Consider the following 18,931-nt stretch of genomic DNA (forward strand, 5'->3'; position numbering starts at 1 on the left):
TACCCAAAGGCCCTTTGAAGGGGGGCACCTTTACCTTCTGACATACCTGTGTGTTCTCTGTTGCTCCCTCCTTTCCCCTAGTGCTTGTATCTGGAGAATTTTACAAGCATCCCCTTGCTATCTATCTGATCTGTTTGTGTTTCCTTTCTTTCATGTTTGTCCTCCCTACTTCTCTTCCCCTTCCTTTCACTTAATCCAGACTTACTCTGTTCTCAGTACTTTTATCTTGCTTATCATGGGTGAGCACTGGCCTAGTCTGCTGTGTAGAGCTTCTTAGATATGCGTTCTGTCTTCCCCCTTGGTTGTACAGCATAAACACCGCTATTTCTATGTATTTACCTGCTTTTCCAATTTGTTGTAAAAGGAGACTTTGAATAGGCTTGAAAACCCATAGAACAACTCACTTCGTCAATTTCAGGCACACTTTCAAGGGAAGGAGGGAGCAACAGGGAATGCATAAGCATGTTAGGAGGTTAGGCTCATGACACCTCCACTGCCAAAACTTGCTTTGTTAATCTCTTATTGTGCTCACTACTGTCCAAACATACTTGTCTTTAACTCCATTGATGCCTTGGCTTACAATCCTTGCCTCATTAACTGCTATATTTTGAATGGCTCAAAGGTTGAGAGCAAATTTAGACAGTTCTGCCATTATACATATGCTGATAAGCACCAGCATTTGCAACAAGGTTGTTATGAGCCTCATGTCCTGACATGTATACTGGTTGGTTTGCTCTCTAGTTGCCTGCCAGCATGTACATACTTAGAGAGTCTATCCTCTGTTCCATCTAATTCATCTCATCTGTTTCACTTGTTCTGATCTTCTGTGTTTGTTTTCTCCCTTCCTTCCCTTCTTTTTGCACTTAGTATGGGCCTACTCCACTTTAAATACTTCTATCTTGCTTATCTGGCTGCGCACTGGTTTGCCACATCATGTAACGCTTCTTGGACATGTGCTTACACTTTTGAATGAGTTGTACAGCCTGGAAGCTGCTCCCTGGGATGTATTTCCCTCCTGCTTGTTTTGGCTATGAAAGAAGACTGTAGATTGCCTTGGAAACCCTGAGAGCAAAAATTCACCTTGTCATTCTTCTCATTCCCTTCTGTGTGAAATCAAATCTCCCTCACAGCCAATATATTTTCTCTTTGCTGTGAAAATGGTCAAGCCCTTCAAATGCATTGTCTACAAGCACCCTAAGTGGAGATTCTACTGGCTTAATCCCAGGGGGAAAGAGAGCCCAGATACACTGTATGGGAAGAAAGTATACTGCTGGTGGCACTTCATTGCCTCACATCTGGCTGCTTTCAGGGACCTTCTTAGCAGCATTGCCATGGATTTGCTACTTTGCCGCCCACAGTCTCCACAACCCCCCCCCCCATCAAGGGGGCTAGCCTAGGCAACACAGAACCTCATTCTGCTCTACCCAGCAGATTTGCCAGCCTACACAAGTGGGCCAGTAACACCAGTAGCTCCTCTGCTACACCCTGGCACTCCCAGGATAATGGAGGCACATCTACTGGCCCCCCTGCTATTCTTGCCACTCTTCAGCACACCAGACACTTGCTGGACTCCAGGATATGTGTCTCCAGTCAGGGAGACACAACAGGAACCTTGCAGATACCTAGGATTGAACAATCAGAAGATCAGAAGGAATGTTGAAACATTTGAAGATAGTGGGGATGAGGAGATGTTTAGTTTCAGGACTTACTTGCCATTGATTGTTCTGAATGAATATAAACAGCCCTTTGTCACTCTCTAAGGGCTCTTTGATGGGTGGCCATGTCAAGTGCCTCACCTCCTGACATGCCTGCATGTTCCCTGTTGCTTCCTTATTCCCCCTAGTGTTTATATCTGAAAAGTCTCATGTGTATGATATCCCAATCCATCTGATCTGTTTTTATTCTTTCTGTCTTGCATAATTGTGTTACTCCTGCTTTCTTTCCCTTCCTTGCACTTAGTCCACACATACCTTGTTCTAAGTGCTTCTATCTTGCTGATCTTGCTGTGCACTGGCCCAGCCTATGGTGTACAACTTCTTAGACATGTGCTCTGTCTTCTCTCTTGGTTGTATGGCCTGGATGCTCCCCTCCATGTATTTACCTCCTTTTCAGTTTGTTTTCAAAAAAGGACTGTGAATTGCCTTGGTAACCCAAAGAATAATTCATCTTATTGATTTCCACTCTCCATCCTGAGTGAATTGTCTTCTCTCACAGCAGCCACTCAATCTTGATTGTGGCTTAAGAGCAATGGACAGGTGAAGCATGTCAAACTTTCATTTGAACATGTCTTGAAGGCATGTGCAGGTGTTAGAAGAGCAGCACAAAAAAAGGTTATTCAAAATCAAATGAAAAGAGTATGGACCAGAGGAAAGCACTTGGGAACCCCATGAGAATCTTCAAAATGCAGACACAAATTTGAAAAAATGTGACAAGAACTTGAAGAGGAAGGGCCTTGGCAGCACAAAGGTCTTTAGAGGGGAGCAGTGTTGTAGACATAGGAAGACACAGTGAGCTACCATAGTTTTGCATGCCAGGGACAGGTCACAGGTTTACTTCAATAGCTCAGCAACCAATGGGTGGATCCCCTTCAAATTTCATTGACAAATGGTGCTTATGTAACACTACATACTGGAAAACTCTGGGTGAAGTAAACATCCTAAATTTTGGGACAAAGTTCTACCATGTATGCTGGTGGATCTTGGTATGCATAAGTATTTATTTTGGTAAGATTCAATACAAAAGTGCAATACCAGAATTCAGTATGTCCACTTACCCTCCTGTTACACCCTCACAATTTATACCACTAGAATCTCCTTATTTTTCTGATATTTGTAGTATTCTTTCCAAACTTGTTATCTTTTGTTTTTCTATCACATGATCTTGGTGCTTACAAGCCAAGATGCCATGCCAAGATGCCATGCCAAGGGCACCTAGCACAGATCCACACTTCTGCGCAGCCCACAGCATGCTTCCTATTTCACATGTAGACTTTGTTTCCCATATGCACAGACCACATGTACTTAGTTTGTTTTGTTATATATACAGGAGGAAAATTGCTTGGAGTCCCCAAGTCAATTTTACCTTGTCTCTAATCACAGACAGGCTATTGCCCAGCTAAGTAGTCCAGGCCCCCATAGGCCCCCTTACTTGTTAACCACCTTGACCACAGTAGCCAACACCATCTCTACTGGCCTAAGGCATCCCTCCATTGTCACTGGATAGTTCAGCACTGCCTTATAGCAGTTTACAGTAGTTAGCCTAGTAGATTAGTTAACAGTGTCCTTTATTGGTACAGCCCTAAGTGCCTGCCCCTTAGTGTGTACCCAACCTTACAGTTGGTGTATGACACCTCCTTTGGTATATTTATATTTTCATGAGATTTGCCTCATTCACAATTTCAACTATGTTCCAACACTATTTTCATAGCAATTGTGTTTGTATTGCCATCAATACATTTCCAATTTTTAGGGTTTTAAGCATTGAATTTTGCAGTTTTGAATCAAAAACAGAGGCTTTATAAAACACAAGATTATATTGAACAATGGTATACAGTGGGTCACAAATCAAATGGAACACATGACTGTTTCAACTTAAAGCTGCTGCAATGGGCTGTGTATGTGGATTTGTACTTAGGTCAAATAATGAAGGTTGCTCAAAATAGAAATGAGATTGCATCCTTGAATTTCTGTGGTGCTGGCCAAAGGCTGTGGCAATGTAGATAGGAAACACTTTTTTGTTTGTTCCATTTGATTTGATGCTGACAAAGCGTCAATGCGCATGCACACAATCCTCAAAGCAGAACAGAACATTATATTATTACAATACATGAGACAATTAGTAGCAAGTGTTCCCACCCTTCATAGCAATTAGTTCTTCCACCCAATCCACCATAGAATCATACACTTTGTCAATATAAGACTGAGGGATACACACCCACTCCTCCTGAAGAACCTCCCACAATTCATTTGAGTTCTGAGGCAAATGAGGGTGCATGTGAATCCTACAATCCAAGTAGTCCCATATGTTCTCAATTGGATTCATATTGGGGCTGTTGGCTGGCCATGGAAGGAGTGAGAGACAATGTTCAGTGATCCAGTTGCAGGTGTGAATGGTCATGTGCTTTGGATCATTGTCATGTTGGAAGATAGTGCAACAAGGAGAGAGGGAGTGCTCATGGAAGGTTGGTGTTATGGATATGACATTTCTTCTTTAATCTGTACTTATTTTATTAATTACACTAGTAATCTTACAGTAAATAAATGAGATAAAGATGCGAACTAAGGTTTTCAAGGTCCCTCTATCCAATAGTGACCTTTACAAAACCTACAAAGCTCAGGAATACCCTTAATATGCAATGCCTTTTGCATATATGCTGTTTTCTCACTCATTTAAATATATATAAATTCAGCTGAGTGGATAAACAGTAACAAGAAATATTTCTCTTGTTTGTAGTATTTATTATTCAAGATTCTATCTTGTGGCTACACACAGAAATATTCAGGGTCCCCCCTGTTGCATAGGCAAGTGCTCTGGCACTTAATCAGCCCTTAAGCGCCGACGCACTAAATGCGCCTTTTCTCCATCACCCGGGCATCCCACACTGCCGAATTGCTTGCGCTTAGGTGCGCATGTTTGTGCTCTCCAGAACGCTGGGTCAAACTCCCAAAACGGACAACATTTGGCTGAGTTATGCCCCATTTACTGTAAGTACCCAATGCAGAGGTATCCTACCTTTGGGATTGTTTACTCCAAGGATGAAACACTTAGCCTTGGGACATCTAAGGACCCACACAGGTAAATACTGCCTTGGGGCAAACATTGCCTTGGGGCAAATATTAGGATCTGTTGTTTGTTTACTATGTACCAAAGTATTGGCTCCCTCAAGTGTTTCAGTTGCCACATATACCTCCTGTACCCCCTCTTGGTATCAATCATGTATATACTTGTTTGTGCGCCTTCTCAGGGTATAAAAGGACCCTGTGAAGACGCTTCTAATCCATCCATTTATCCACTCTTATATATTGACATATACACACAAGCCTTTAACAGCTTATCTGCGCATTTACTTTAGTGATTGACTCACTGTAAATAGCATAGGAGGTTATTTGGCGCACTAAGACCATAGGCCAGTCCCAACAGACACAGGGTAACCTATTAGTGTACTTACTGCGACCCTGTGCCCCTTGACTGTCACAGTTGTTGAGTTCAACATTGAGTATAGTGCAACGATACTGTAAGGATTGTTGTGATTGAGTGATAGTGTTTCAATCCACCACACCCCTTATATTGTAGATAGCTTTATCTACAATATCTCATAAATCCTAGATATATTCTAGGTAAACCCCATAAGTCTTAAGTATTACTTAAGCATATATAAGTCCTATACCTATTAGGCAAATCCTATAAATCCTGTACATTAGTCAGGTAACCCTCTTACTTAAGGTACTATCCTAGAGACCTTAAGTAAACATACCCTTAGTCACTTAGGCCTAAGTAACTTTAGTCTAAGGTACTATACATAACCAACCACCTGCACTTCATAGTTGCTAGACTATTTGTTAGGAGTTGTTATTCCTGATAACCTAGCCTATACTGTGCATATATTCTGTGCATATATTCTGATTCTTAATACTAGTTCTTAGTTATTCCCATATACATTGTGTATATAGTAATTCTTTCTTACTCCTGTACTTACACGACTCTTAACAGTTGGTAAGAGATTGTCCTCCAAAATTTGGGTGTATTGGACTGCTGTAGACATCCCTTGATATGATGCAGTTGGCCCACTCAATCAGCTGTAATACATCCCCACACCATAATATTCCCACTGCTGTGTTTGACCATCTTTTGCATATAGCATGGGTCTAGAGCAAGGCCTGGACGTCTCCAGCAACATAGAGGGCCATCACCACCCTAAACGTCAAATTTTGACTCATCTGAGAAGACAACATAGCACCAATCATGTGCCAACCATGTTGCATGGTCTTGAGCCCAGTTGCAACAAGCCTTGAGGTGTTGCTTAGTAAGAAGGGGGACACAGCAACAGGCATAGTTCTTGATGCCAAGGTTGCACAGACAATGGCAGACAGTCTTGGTTGAGACATGGGGGTAATAGTCCCAACAGAGCTGGGCTGCAATAGCCAATTGCTTACAAGACAACAAAAGTGCAACAAATTTTGTGTAAGGTGCAACCTGCAAGGGCAACCAGAGCAAGCTTGGTTTGAGTAATAGCTGTGGGTCTTATAGTAGTTGAGCATGTACGGTAGACTGTGGTTGAAGGAACACCCAGTTTGGCTGCAATAAGACAAACAGTCAAGCCAATCCTGCAGAGGGCTAAGATTTGAGTGCAGACTTCAGTACTGTGTTGTGGACCACAAGAATGCATGATAGGATGAGCTTGGGAAACTACAGTCATCTTGTTGAGCTTTAAATACAGAGTCAAGGCAGCTGGGGATAGGAGAGTGGTAAATAACAGCTCAGCCACATATCAAATGGAACAATAAAAACTTTATTCCCCCTATTTCTCCTCAGCATCATCCTCAATTAATGCAGGATTTTGCATCATGAACAATGTCAGTTATACAAGCATCTTTTATTATTCTACATCAGTACAATTTGGCCTACATGGCCTGTTGCAGCAGCTTTAGGTTGAAACAGTCACATGTTCCATTTGATTTGTGGCCCACTGTATTTTGCAGTAAAAAAGATAACAATAAGTTTGCAATCAAAACTCAAACAGGAATAACAATGTATAGTATATATCAAAATTAAGTATATTGTATACAAAAAAATATTGAAGAGCAGGAAAAAAGAAGGTATTGAAGAGTGTAAAACAATGAGCACAAACAATACACAAGAATACCACAAAATCCAGCCAAAACCCTGTCAGTTTGTAGCAAAACACAGAGTACAAAAAATGTACCATACACTGTAAAAAGGGTGATGCCTTTGATAGAAAAACAGAGGGGGCAGCTGTTGCTGTCAATGCATCAGTCTTTGTTGAAGGTGTTGTCTTTGGTGCCACTGTTGCTGCAAGGAATGTTCTCCTTGCCACCCTTATTGCAAGAGCAGAATTGAAAGTCTGGTCAAGGTGGCACTCCACTAACCTGAATATTGAGACTGCATGGTCTAGGTTGGGCAACACCTAGCCTCAGCTACAACCTTGCTTGGGTGCAGCCTACTTGGACTTTGCCAGGGGGGTATCACCATCAAGGCTGGCATTGTCTTGCTTGCACTCCAACTCTCATGAGCCTCACCTCCTGACATGACTTTGTATTGCCTGTCACTTCCTCCTCCTCCCAGTGCATGTGTCTGGGGGACTCACCTGTATCCATCAAATCTGTTTGCATGTTTCCTATCTTCCTTGTTTATGTTCCTCCCAATTCCCTGTTCCCTTCTTGCACTTAGTCCAGACTTATTCTGTTCTAAGTGCTTCTATCTTGCTTATCTTGCTGCACACTGGCCCAGTTTACTGTGCAGAGCTGTGGGGCCATATGCTCTATCTTGCTTCCCAGTTGTGCAGCCTGGATGCTGTCCCTTCTCATGCATTTACTCCCCTTCACCTTTGTTATAAAAGAAGACTGTGAATTGGCTTGGAAACCCCAAGAACCATTCACCTTGTCAATTTCCCACTTTCTTCTCTGTGTGAATTGTCTCATTATCTCACAGCAATCTTTTCTCCCTTGGTTGTGACAAACTCCTTGCACTGTTGCTCTAACTCCTTGCACTTGTGCTTGGACTTGTGTTTGAATTTGGACCTGTGCTTGGACTCTTCCAGAGCTTTGGTGCTATGTTTGCAATTGCTTGTATCTTTTTGGAGTTTTTGCCTTGCACTTCTTTTTTGAAGTTTTTTCAACATCCCCCAAAGTTGAGCTGGAACTGGAGCTGGAGTCAGACCTGCAACCAGTAGTATTGCCCTTGTTGGTGTTATCCTCATTGGTGTGCTCATGCGCTGTAAGGTGAGTTTTTGGGGGGTGAGATGGATTGGTGGACAGGTCACATGACCAACACTGATGCTACCACAGTTGCCAGTTATTGATCATGTGACACTCAATTGGGGTCTGGGGCTCCACCATTGACAAGTGGCCAGAAGTCATGCAATGTAATTGTGCTACAAACCTACTAATTTTTGGTGCATTTTACTGAAATATTTGGATCAATATGCTCCCTTAATTATTATATGTCAGCCTTATTTGCCACATCATCAACCTTAGCACTGGTTGCAACAATGGGTACTAGAGCTCACTTGGTAGATTTAGTGTTGCTCCTCAGAGGTTGCATTGATGCACTTGTCCTTACCCATAAATTGCTTTCTGTCATTGTTATGGTGCGGTTGACTTAGCAGTGTTTAGCATGCCTTGTGCTCTGAAGCAAATGCAGTGCCCCTCATGCAGCAAAAATGTCATCCCCAAAACTATGCTTTGGCATACACACAACTGGAAGGGGCAATGTTTGCCTAAAAAGCATGCTGCTGCACAATGCACTACTGTACTGCAGGCCTGCTTGCAGTCTGTGCCTGGGCAGGCCCTAGCCAAGGGTAGGTGTAGCACACAGCAAAGGCCCCATTGTGCTCAACAGCCCTCCACCCCTCCACTGTTCCCCTTCCCTCCCAGTCAACCCAACAATGGCATGCTGCCTTGAACCAGGTCATGAAGCACATCTCCTATCCCCCCCTCTTGTTCACCTTCACCATCAAATTCTAGTCAGCACAAGTCATTGCCTGTCCATGGAAAAACCAACTTTGAGCTTTACATGTGCAGTTGTGCTTGGCATGATGACTATAAGCTTGACACCCCAGGGGCTAGCCCCTCACACAAGGAAGATCTGTATGTGCAGCTGCAAGGGTTACCAAACAGAGATGCTGAGCAGGGTGAGCCAATGCCCATGCTTAGTGATAACACTAACTAGATCCCAAACTTCTCCTCTTGCAATGTGTTGGGGCATGAAATCAAGGTATGACTTGTTTGGTGGTGTAGACACCAATGATACCTTGGAATTTAGTCCAATTTTCTCAAATTTAAACAAAGGCAAATGGACTACCTTTTTATCACATGACTTTGGTGCTTATGTCATACCCTAAGTGCCTTGCCATGTCCCCTCCTCCCCTTAGTCAGCTATGTAGCCACCTCCACCTATGACATCACAGGTGACATGTAAGCATGAGTAAGGTTGTTGATGGAGTGGGCTTCTTATTGGTTATCTAATTGTAAATAGTACAGCCTATACTGAGTATATAAGGAGGGCAATCAACCATGGTAATCCCCAAGTTGATTACCTCTTGTTGCATCACATTGTTGTACAAGGGCCTTATGCCCAGTAACTATTTGGTCACTTAGATACTTGCACACTGCATTAAGCATTCTACTTGTTGTACTTAGGTAGTTTGTTGATGCCTTAAGCATCTTCTTTGCTGTAGTATAGTTAGTTGACACTGTAGGATATTTCTTTACAGCCTTGTGTGGTTCATACCTTGTACTTTATGGCCACAATCACCAACCCCCTTGGCATTCCACAAGACATCTAGGACATTTGGTCTGGAGGCATACACCTGCTTTTTGAGTCAGCCCCAATGTATTGCTAACTCACAATCAGGGTGCATACTGGATGACAAAGACCTTAAAGCTGTGCAAGCATTCAGCTACAAAGTACAGACCATCAACACTGGAGCCTTCAACATGTTCTCCTGCATGTTCCCCAAACTTGCATTGCTACCATTGCTTTACAAGACACACAGGTAGATTGCTGAGTTGTTGGGTGTTGGCAGCATTGAGATCAAGTGCTGCAAGAGTTTGTGTATTGCATACACTAGCACTTTTGATCAATTTCAGGAGTGCCTGTATTGCTAACTACCCCAATACAAGACAGACCAGCAACCCTAATGCAAAAAGTGCATGCTGCCACTTTCAATATATACTATTATCCCCCACCTCCAAAACTTCTTCCTCAGCCCCTAAATGACCAAATGCATGGCCTACTGCATTTGGCACTGCCAAAGACAGGGTGTGTACTCTGATATTTATGATGGCTTGCACTACCTCAGTTTACTTGAGGAGTTGGTCACAGTTGCTGGCAACCAAATGCCCCACAGCCACTTTTTGGCAGATTGCAATATTGCCCTGGGTCTCTCAATCAATGGTTTTTCACCCTTCAACACTAACAACACATCCTTTTGGCCTATTATCCTCCTTAATTACAACCTGTCCTGGACATGGCCACATGACCAGTACAAGTGGTTGCATGCTGGCCCAAGCCTAAATTTGGGGGATAGCAGGTGTAATTATGGGTTGTCAGCAGAGGAATAATGGGGCTCTATGGCTTAGTGGCTAAGCTGGTTCAATTCCAGCTAGTTCTATTTTCCTCTGTTTATGACACTTCCAGAACAACTGCTACTACCAGCACTTCATGCACTTGTCTGCTTAATCAGCAAGTGTATTGCAATCAAAATCACAGCAGACAAGATCAAAGAGTTTTGAGAATGGTTTGCTTGTTGGATTGCAGACCCCAAGAAGTAAGTCTGAAGGGCAAGATACATGAAATACATGTAATTGACTAGTAAAACTATCTAGGTTCTACTATAGGAAGCAGATGTCCAGCCTGCATGTATGTGCAGTGCCAGTACACTTGTTACTTCACATTGCCAACAATATTTCATTCATGGGACTCTTATGGTGTTACTGTGTGTTCCCTATGGAATGTTTTTGTGACACCCTCTCCTGTACTAGCAGGTGCAAATAGTTTGGAAATGACACATGACTTAAGCGCTGGCAAACTAACTTGCTGCTCTCTGACAGCTCAGATGTAGTATACAATTGTAATGAATACATGCATTGGAAAATAATTAAAGAGACAGGGAAGTATTAGAACTTAGTTGGAAGCCCCTTAGACTTGAATAGAGCAACTACTTGGGATGGCATTTTCCCAGTGTACCTATTTATTTCATCCACTGTAATGGAGTCCCAAGCTGCTTGAGCAGCATTCCAAAGTGTTATGGATATGACATTTCTTCCATAATCTGCACTTCTTTTATTAATTAGACAAAAAATACTACAGTGAATAAAATGAGATAAAGATGCAAACTAGGGTTTTCAAGGTCCCTCTATTCAATTGCAACCTTTGCAAAACCTCTAAGCCTCAGTAATACCCTCAATATGCAATATCTTTTGCATATATGCTGTTTTCTCACTCATTTAAATATATATCAATTCAGCTGAGTAGATAAACAGTAAAAAGTAATATTTCTCCTGTTTGTAGTATTTATTATACAAGATTCTATCTTGTGGCTACACACAGAAATATTCAGGGTCCCCCCTGTTGCATAGGCAAGTGCTCTGGCACTTAATCAGCGCTTAAGCGCTGACGCACTAAATGCGCCTTTTCTCCATCGCCCGGGCATTTCACACTGCCAAACCGCTTGCGCTTAGGTGCGCCTGTCTGTGCGCTCCAGAACGCTGGGTCAAACTCCCAAAACGGACAACATCTGGCAGAGTTATGTCCTATTTACTGTAAGTACCCAATGCAGCAGTATCATACCTTTGAGACTGTTTACTCCAAGGATGAAACACTTATCCTTGGGACATCTGAGGACCCACACAGGTTAATACTGCCTTGGGGCAAACATTAGGATCTGTTACACTGAGCAGCAAAAGTATTGCAGGTCAGGAGAGGTCAAAAGTTTACTTCCATTGCTGAGCACCCAATCAGTGAATCCCATCTAAATTATACTGACACATGTGGCCATTGTAACACTATGCTGTAGCACAAAATCTTACAAATCCATCATGAACTAAGCTCACAACCCCACTTTTGCTATAATGCAACCTGCAAAACTTTTGCTGATTGTGTTGAGCATCTTCAAAATCTGCACATAACTGATTATGCAGTTCAGTACAAGTTCTGGTTTTTTGCATGCACATTCCCAGTTATATGGGCCATTGCTGGACAGAGTATCAGCTTATTCCACCCATTAGGGACTGTGTAACAGAACTGTCTTCTCAGGGCCAGTAAAAGAAACTCCAAATTGCAGTTGCATTGCACTCAAGGCACTGTGTGGGCTGGAAATGCTTTGGGGTATCTCACATGACTGCTGGTACCCGGTGAAACAGTTTCCATGACCTTCCCATACCTGGGACTGGCAATATAAGAGATTGCAGTGGGTTGGGCTGTATGAGCTGAAAATGGAAATGCCACTCATTAGCTGGAATCCAAGCCTGATGACATAGAACTTCTAGCAGTAGCAGACACAGGTCAAGGGTATGCTGAGATCAGTTATCTAGGGCAGCAGTGATGTGTACACAAAGATAGCATGCAGTATACACAGAAATTGCAGCCAATGGGTGGGGTCTCACATTGAACATGTTCTAACTCTGTGATTGTCAATTGGAAAAGGTTGAAACTTGTACAGTAGAAGGTTCCTCTAAGACAGGCCTTATGATGGAAAACTGGCTGTTCCCTGATTGACAATCACAGAGTTAGAACATGTTCAATGTGAGACCCCACCCATTGGCTGCAATTTCTGTGTATACTGCATGCTATCTTTGTGTACACATCACTGCTGCCCTAGATAACTGATCTCAGCATACCCTTGACCTGTGTCTGCTACTGCTAGAAGTTCTATGTCATCAGGCTTGGATTCCAGCTAATGAGTGGCATTTCCATTTTCAGCTCATACAGCCCAACCCACTGCAATCTCTTATATTGCCAGTCCCAGGTATGGGAAGGTCATGGAAACTGTTTCACCGGGTACCAGCAGTCATGTGAGATACCCCAAAGCATTTCCAGCCCACACAGTGCCTTGAGTGCAATGCAACTGCAATTTGGAGTTTCTTTTACTGGCCCTGAGAAGACAGTTCTGTTACACAGTCCCTAATGGGTGGAATAAGCTGATACTCTGTCCAGCAATGGCCCATATAACTGGGAATGTGCATGCAAAAAACCAGAACTTGTACTGAACTGCATAATCAGTTATATGCAGATTTGTAAGATGCTCAACACAATCAGCAAAAGTTTTGCAGGTTGCATTACAGCAAAAGTTTTGCAGGTTGCATTACAGCAAAAGTGGGGCTGTGAGCTCAGTTCTTGATAGATTTGTAAGATATTGTGCTACAGCATAGTGTTACAATGGCCACATGTGTCAGTATAATTTAGATGGGATTCACTGATTGGGTGCTCAGCAATGGAAGTAAACTTTTGACCTCTCCTGACCTGCAATACTTTTGCTGCTCAGTGTATTGTTTACTATGTACCAAAGTATTGGCTCCCCTAAGTGTTTTAGTTGCCACATGTACCTCCTGTACCCCCTCTTGGTATCAATCATGTATGTACCTGTTTGTGCACCTTCTCAGGGTATAAAAGGACTCTGTGAGGACACTTCTAATGCATCCTACCTTTACTCTTATACATTGACATATACACACAAGCCTTTAACAGCTTATCTGTGCATTTATTCTAGTGATTGACTCACTGTAAATAGCATAGGAGGTTATTTGGTGCACTAAGACCATAGGCCAGTCCCAACAGACACAGGGTAGCCTATTAGTGTACTTACTGCAACCCTGTGCCCCTTGACTGTCACAGTTGTTGAGTTCAACATTGAGTATAGTGCAATAATACTGTAAGGATTGTTGTGATTGAGTGATAGTGTTTCAATCAACTATACTCCCATATTGGAGATATCTTTATCTACAATATCTCATAAATCCTAGATATATTTTAGGTAAACCCCATAAGTCTTGAGTCTTACTTAACCATCTATAAGTCCTATACTTATTAGTCAAATCCTATAAATCCTGTACATTAGTCAGGTAACCCTCTTACCTAAGGTACTATCCCAGAGACCTTAAGTATACATACCCTTAGTCACTTAGGCTTAAGTAACATTAGTCTAAAGTACTATACATAACCAACCACCTGCACTTGATAGTTGGTAGACTATTTGTTAGGAGTTGTTTATTCCTGATAAACCTAGCCTATATTGTGCATATATTCTGTGCATATATTCTGATTCTTAATAGTAGTTCTTAGTTATTCCCATATACATTTTGTATAAAGTAATTCTCTCTAACTCCTATACTTACACAACTCTTAACACAAAGGGTGTCAAGATTTCTTTGTGCCCCAGGGGTGCTATATGTGTGCTGCTTGAGTAACATCCATGGTGGCTCTATTGGGCTCAGGTCTGGTGAACTTGGAGGGTGTGGGATCTGTTTTATGCCAAGTTCCTGGCAAGCCTGTTTGGCTGGCTTCCCTCAATGCGCCAGGGTGCCATCTTCAACCACTAGCATCTTATGCCCTTTTAATTCCTCCATATGCTTGATGAATTCCTTGAGTGGGCCATTTAAGACCTGTATAATGTAGCATTCAGAATTGAACCCTCCTCCTCTCCACCTCCCATTGGGCAAAAGCACCTGTGGCACAGTGTCTAGTTAGATAAGTGGGCCCTTGTATCCATGCAAGATACAGGCCCACAACATCAGTACTTTACAGCCACTTTGGAAGGTGGGGGATATACACTCAGGGAGATATGCCTCTCCAGGTCTCTGGGTGACCATTGGGTGAATGGAATTGTTGTCAGTCCCCAACAGAAGCTTGTCTGTCCAAATTGCATTGTCCCAGTTGCTAAACCTGTTCATGCAAGCCCATTCTAGGCACTTCAAGATCTTATGCTGGTCTAAATATGGCTTCCAATGGGCAACATATTTGCAGTAGTGCCACTTCCAAGCAATATATCTAACCTCCTGGCCAGTAAGGCCATAACCAACCCTAGTAGCAATTGAGGAGTATGGCTCAAAACAGTGAGGGAGGATTGTCCAAATTACTAGACAACACAGCCAAGCTGAAAATTGACATGGCTGGCCAGAACAGGGCAAGGAACTGAGCCTGCCATGAATTTCCCAATGTTGAACTGTTTTGCATGCTACAGAAGGGGGAACACCAGTTTTAGCATATATTTGTGAATAAGAGTTCCCCTCCTTGTGTAGAATAATTATCTGAGCATGGCAAATCAGGGAAAGCTCTTTCCTGTGTTTGCAAGGCATGGGAAGTGAGACACACCAGTTCATGTGTCATCACATGATTGTATTTCCAAACATTTTGCACCCACTAGTACATTGATCAGCACCTAATTCCCCAACAAGAGTCTCAATGAGATTATCAATCAAGTTGTGCAAGTTTTGCAACTAAAACACATCTATGGCCTAATGGACATGTTAAATATTGACCTGCAACACAACAACTGTGCCACCAGTACCCATTCCCCAACCCCCAACCCCCAACAAAACATACAATCAATTTGTCTTCTTATTCCCAAAGCAGATGTGGGTCCTGCACAGAAATGTTTGTTGATGTGTTGCAAATTACTTGGGTATTTCTCAGGTTTTGAATCTGATCTAAGTTCAGACTCAGTATTCTACTTATTATGACCAGTGGAACCACAGATTGGTTTGAGAGGTGGTTAAACAAACAACTGGCTATGGTTGAGTGGAGGTTTTTGTGGTAATTGAGACTGGTTTCCCAGATGATATTTACAGTATCAATAGAGGAACACTTCCTGGCCCATGTACTTGACTGTACATCCTTGCAATTATCTACTTGATCCCACAATTTACAGGAATTGTGTCTGGCAGTTTTGTCCAGTTCACACTGAGCACTGGTAGCAACAACAATGGTCTTGCAAGTCCTGAGATCATCAACACAAACAATGTTGAATGCCCTGTTGGGAGGCTACAAGATCAATCAAATTACTGGAGCATTGTCAAGTGCAAAACAATTGTTGGTCATCTTAATGTTATGGGGTAAGTTGTTGATCAAAGATGATCAGGCAAGTAAAAGAGACTTGACAATATCCTGACTAACTCACTTAACTCCTTTCAGCAAGTTCTTCTATGTTTTCTTCCTACTTTTTAGTGTTTTTTTTTTACTTTAAGCTGAATTCTTTTTACCTCAGTTGTATCATGTATTTCATACCTTTTGTACTATTCTATGAATGCGCTTTTTGCTAAGAAAATCACCAAAATTTGCATTCTTTACTTGAAAAACTTATGGTTATACAGTGGTGCGCAAATCAAATGCAACACATGACCCCCTGTACTTGCACTTGCTGCAACAGGCTGTTTAGGCCAATTTGTACTTAAGTATAATAATAAGGAATGCTAGAATTGAGCTATTGAGTGCCCTTGTAAATTCCTGTGGAGAACAGAGTAGTTCCGGTGGAGATAATGATCAGATACTAGTTTTGGATGTTGCATTTGTTATGACTCTGACTAAGCAAAATACACAATGAAAACAGAAACTTGTGTGCAACGCAACAATGCATTATTGTAATTACTACAAAACCTAATAACAAGTATTACCACCCTTCCTATCAATGACCTCCTGCACTCTTTCTGTCATAGAATCATAGAGTTTGTCAATATATGCCTGTGGAATACACTCCCACTCCTCCTGGAGAATGGCCCAGAGATCATTGGCATGCATTGGTAATTGATGCCTCATGCGCCCACAATGGTCAAGGTAGTCCCAGACATTCTCAATGATATTCATATATGGGCTATTTGCTGGCCAGGGGAGTACTGAGAGCTGTTGGGTATTGAGCCACTCTTGAGTAACCTTGGCTGTATGCTTTGGGTCATTGTCATGTTGAGAGACAGTGCAACAAACAGGGATAGAGAGGTCAGCCATGGTCCCACAAAGCTCCTCCTTCAAGATCTTGGTGTAATGAACAGCCGTCAGTTGGCCATTGATGCAGTACAGACAGCCCACCCCATTTGCAGTAACACACCCCCAGACCATCACATTTCCACCACCATGTTTGACCCATTTGCAGGTGTAACAAGGATCCAGAGAGAGTCCTGGACATCTCCAACAGTGTAGAGGGCTGTCACCATTGAAGACATTAAATTTTGATTTATCTGAAAAAATGACCCAGTGCCAGTCCCAAGCCAACCAAGTTGTGTGGTTTCTGGCCCAGTCCAGACAAGCCTTGAGATGATGGCTTGTGAGTAGGGGGACGCAGCAACAGGCATAGTTATAGATGCCCAGCTTGTGCAGATGTCAGCAGACCATAGAGTTTGATACATGAGAGAAATAGTCCCAATGGAGCTGGGACACAGAGGCCAGATGGTTACAAGAGGGTGAAAGTGCTGCAAATTTTGCATCTGCAAACCTGAGTTTGCATGAGCAACCAGACCTGGACCTATCAGAAAAGTAGCTACAAGTGTTCAGGTATTGGGTGCAAGTACAGCTGACAGTGGAGGGAGGAATGTCAAGTTGAGTAGCTATCTTGTAGATTGTAAGACCAAGATCCCAAAGTGCCAGAATTTGGGCCCAAAGCTCAGGAGAGTGCTGTTGCCCCCTGGGAGGCATTGCAAGAGTGTCTTAAGCATGATTCAAGTTGATGAGCAGGCTTAAATCAGTTGGGAGCAGTTGCCAACCAGGGAGGGGGCAATATGGTTTGTCAGCAGCCATATCAAATGCAACAATGAAAACATGTTATTCAATGACACCTTCCCAACAACGCCACCAGGTGCCTGGAGACTTTGTAGGACAATAATTCTCTATTGTTTAAGCATTTCTTATTATTAGACTAAAGTACAAATCAGCCTACACGGCCCATTGCAGCAAGTGCAAGTACAGGGGGTCATGTGTTGCATTTGATCTGCATGCCACTGTATTTTATGTAAGAAACACACTTGTTTTTAGGACATACTTAAAATTGCATTAAGTACAAAATGCCATAACAACAAAAAAGTACTGTTTTCATACCAAAATTAGGGATGGCTACTATCCTCATAGAGAAGACCTCACAAATCCACTGATAACTGCTGTCACAGCACCATCATTGCAATAATGCCACCTGCAAGACTATTGAATCATTTGTTTCAGTTTCTTACCAAATTGGGAATAGCCACTGAATTAGTGCAGCTTTAATTCTGTAAATTTGCACACACATCCCCAGCTATTGGAGCAACTGTTCAACCAGTTATGAGCCTGGTTGTCATAAACAGTGGAAAATAGAACTAGCTGGAATTGAACCAGCTTGACCACTAAGCCATAAAGCCCTGTTATTCCTCTGCTGACAACCCATGATTACACCTGCTACCCCCTAAGTTTGGGCTTGGGCTAGCATGCAACCACTTGTACTGGTCATGTGGCTGTGTCCAGGACATTTCTACTAATTTTTACAAATCTTTTATCTTCACCTTTAGAGTCACATGACCCTAGCACTTACCACAAGAACCCAGCACTTCACATGCCAAGACACTGCACCAAACCCATGCCAAAATGCTGTGCCAAGAAACAGCAAGATAACAAGAAGCTTCTGCACAGTCTGCAGCATGATTCTCATTTCACCTTCATACTTCTTTCTCATCTTATCAATTTGTAATTAGATGTCTCCATGTGTATATACACTTGCACCCAAAAAGATTGAGCCATGTGAGCTCAAATCCATGACACTCATGTATCACCTGCACAATTGAGAATTTGTTTACATTGTAATAGTAGAGTATGTAGATACAGTAGTATAGAACATATACCAAGTTTTGGATCAAAACTAAGTCTCCTTGTGGAGATACTTGTGAGCAAAATTTTTGGGCTGGCTCATTTGTTTTTGTTGTACACCACTGTAAGGTGGGTACACGCTGGTGGAGGCGGGCGCTTAAGGCCGTACTACTACAAGCAACACGTTTGTAAACTAACTACTAGGCTATGATATGGTTACGTAAGGTAACTGTCTACTGCTATACTACTGACAATGGGGCCTTAGGCCTAGGAGGTGTGGTGAGCAGAGTGGGGTTAACGTCTGAGAACTAGTGGGGGCCGGCTACTTAGCTGGCTGAAGAATCCTCCTCAATGAATATGAGACAAGGTAAAATCGACTTGGGGTCTCCAAGCAATTTTCCTGCTGTATATATAGACAATACTACTAACTACATGT

General features: G+C 42.5%; 2 protein-coding genes across 2 annotated transcripts; one reads left to right on the forward strand and one right to left on the reverse strand.

The window, feature by feature from the left end:
• Positions 1 to 8,352: 8,352 nt before the first annotated feature.
• RhiXN_03707 (uncharacterized protein) lies at positions 8,353 to 8,702 on the forward strand (the record flags this gene model as incomplete). Its single annotated transcript, XM_043323524.1, has 2 exons — positions 8,353 to 8,536; positions 8,578 to 8,702. The coding sequence occupies 2 exons, from the start codon at positions 8,353 to 8,355 to the stop codon at positions 8,700 to 8,702; spliced, it is 309 nt and encodes a 102-aa protein (XP_043175943.1).
• Positions 8,703 to 16,329: 7,627 nt separating this feature from the next.
• RhiXN_03708 (Transposable element Tcb2 transposase) lies at positions 16,330 to 17,358 on the reverse strand (the record flags this gene model as incomplete). The annotated part of the gene is made up of 3 exons (XM_043323525.1): positions 16,330 to 16,701; positions 17,159 to 17,188; positions 17,242 to 17,358. 3 exons carry the CDS (start codon positions 17,356 to 17,358, stop codon positions 16,330 to 16,332), a joined length of 519 nt encoding a protein of 172 aa, XP_043175944.1.
• Between the last annotated feature and the right edge of the window lie 1,573 nt (positions 17,359 to 18,931).

Source organism: Rhizoctonia solani, chromosome 1 (assembly GCF_016906535.1).
Source record: "Rhizoctonia solani chromosome 1, complete sequence".
Classification (NCBI taxonomy): Eukaryota; Fungi; Basidiomycota; class Agaricomycetes; order Cantharellales; family Ceratobasidiaceae; genus Rhizoctonia; species Rhizoctonia solani.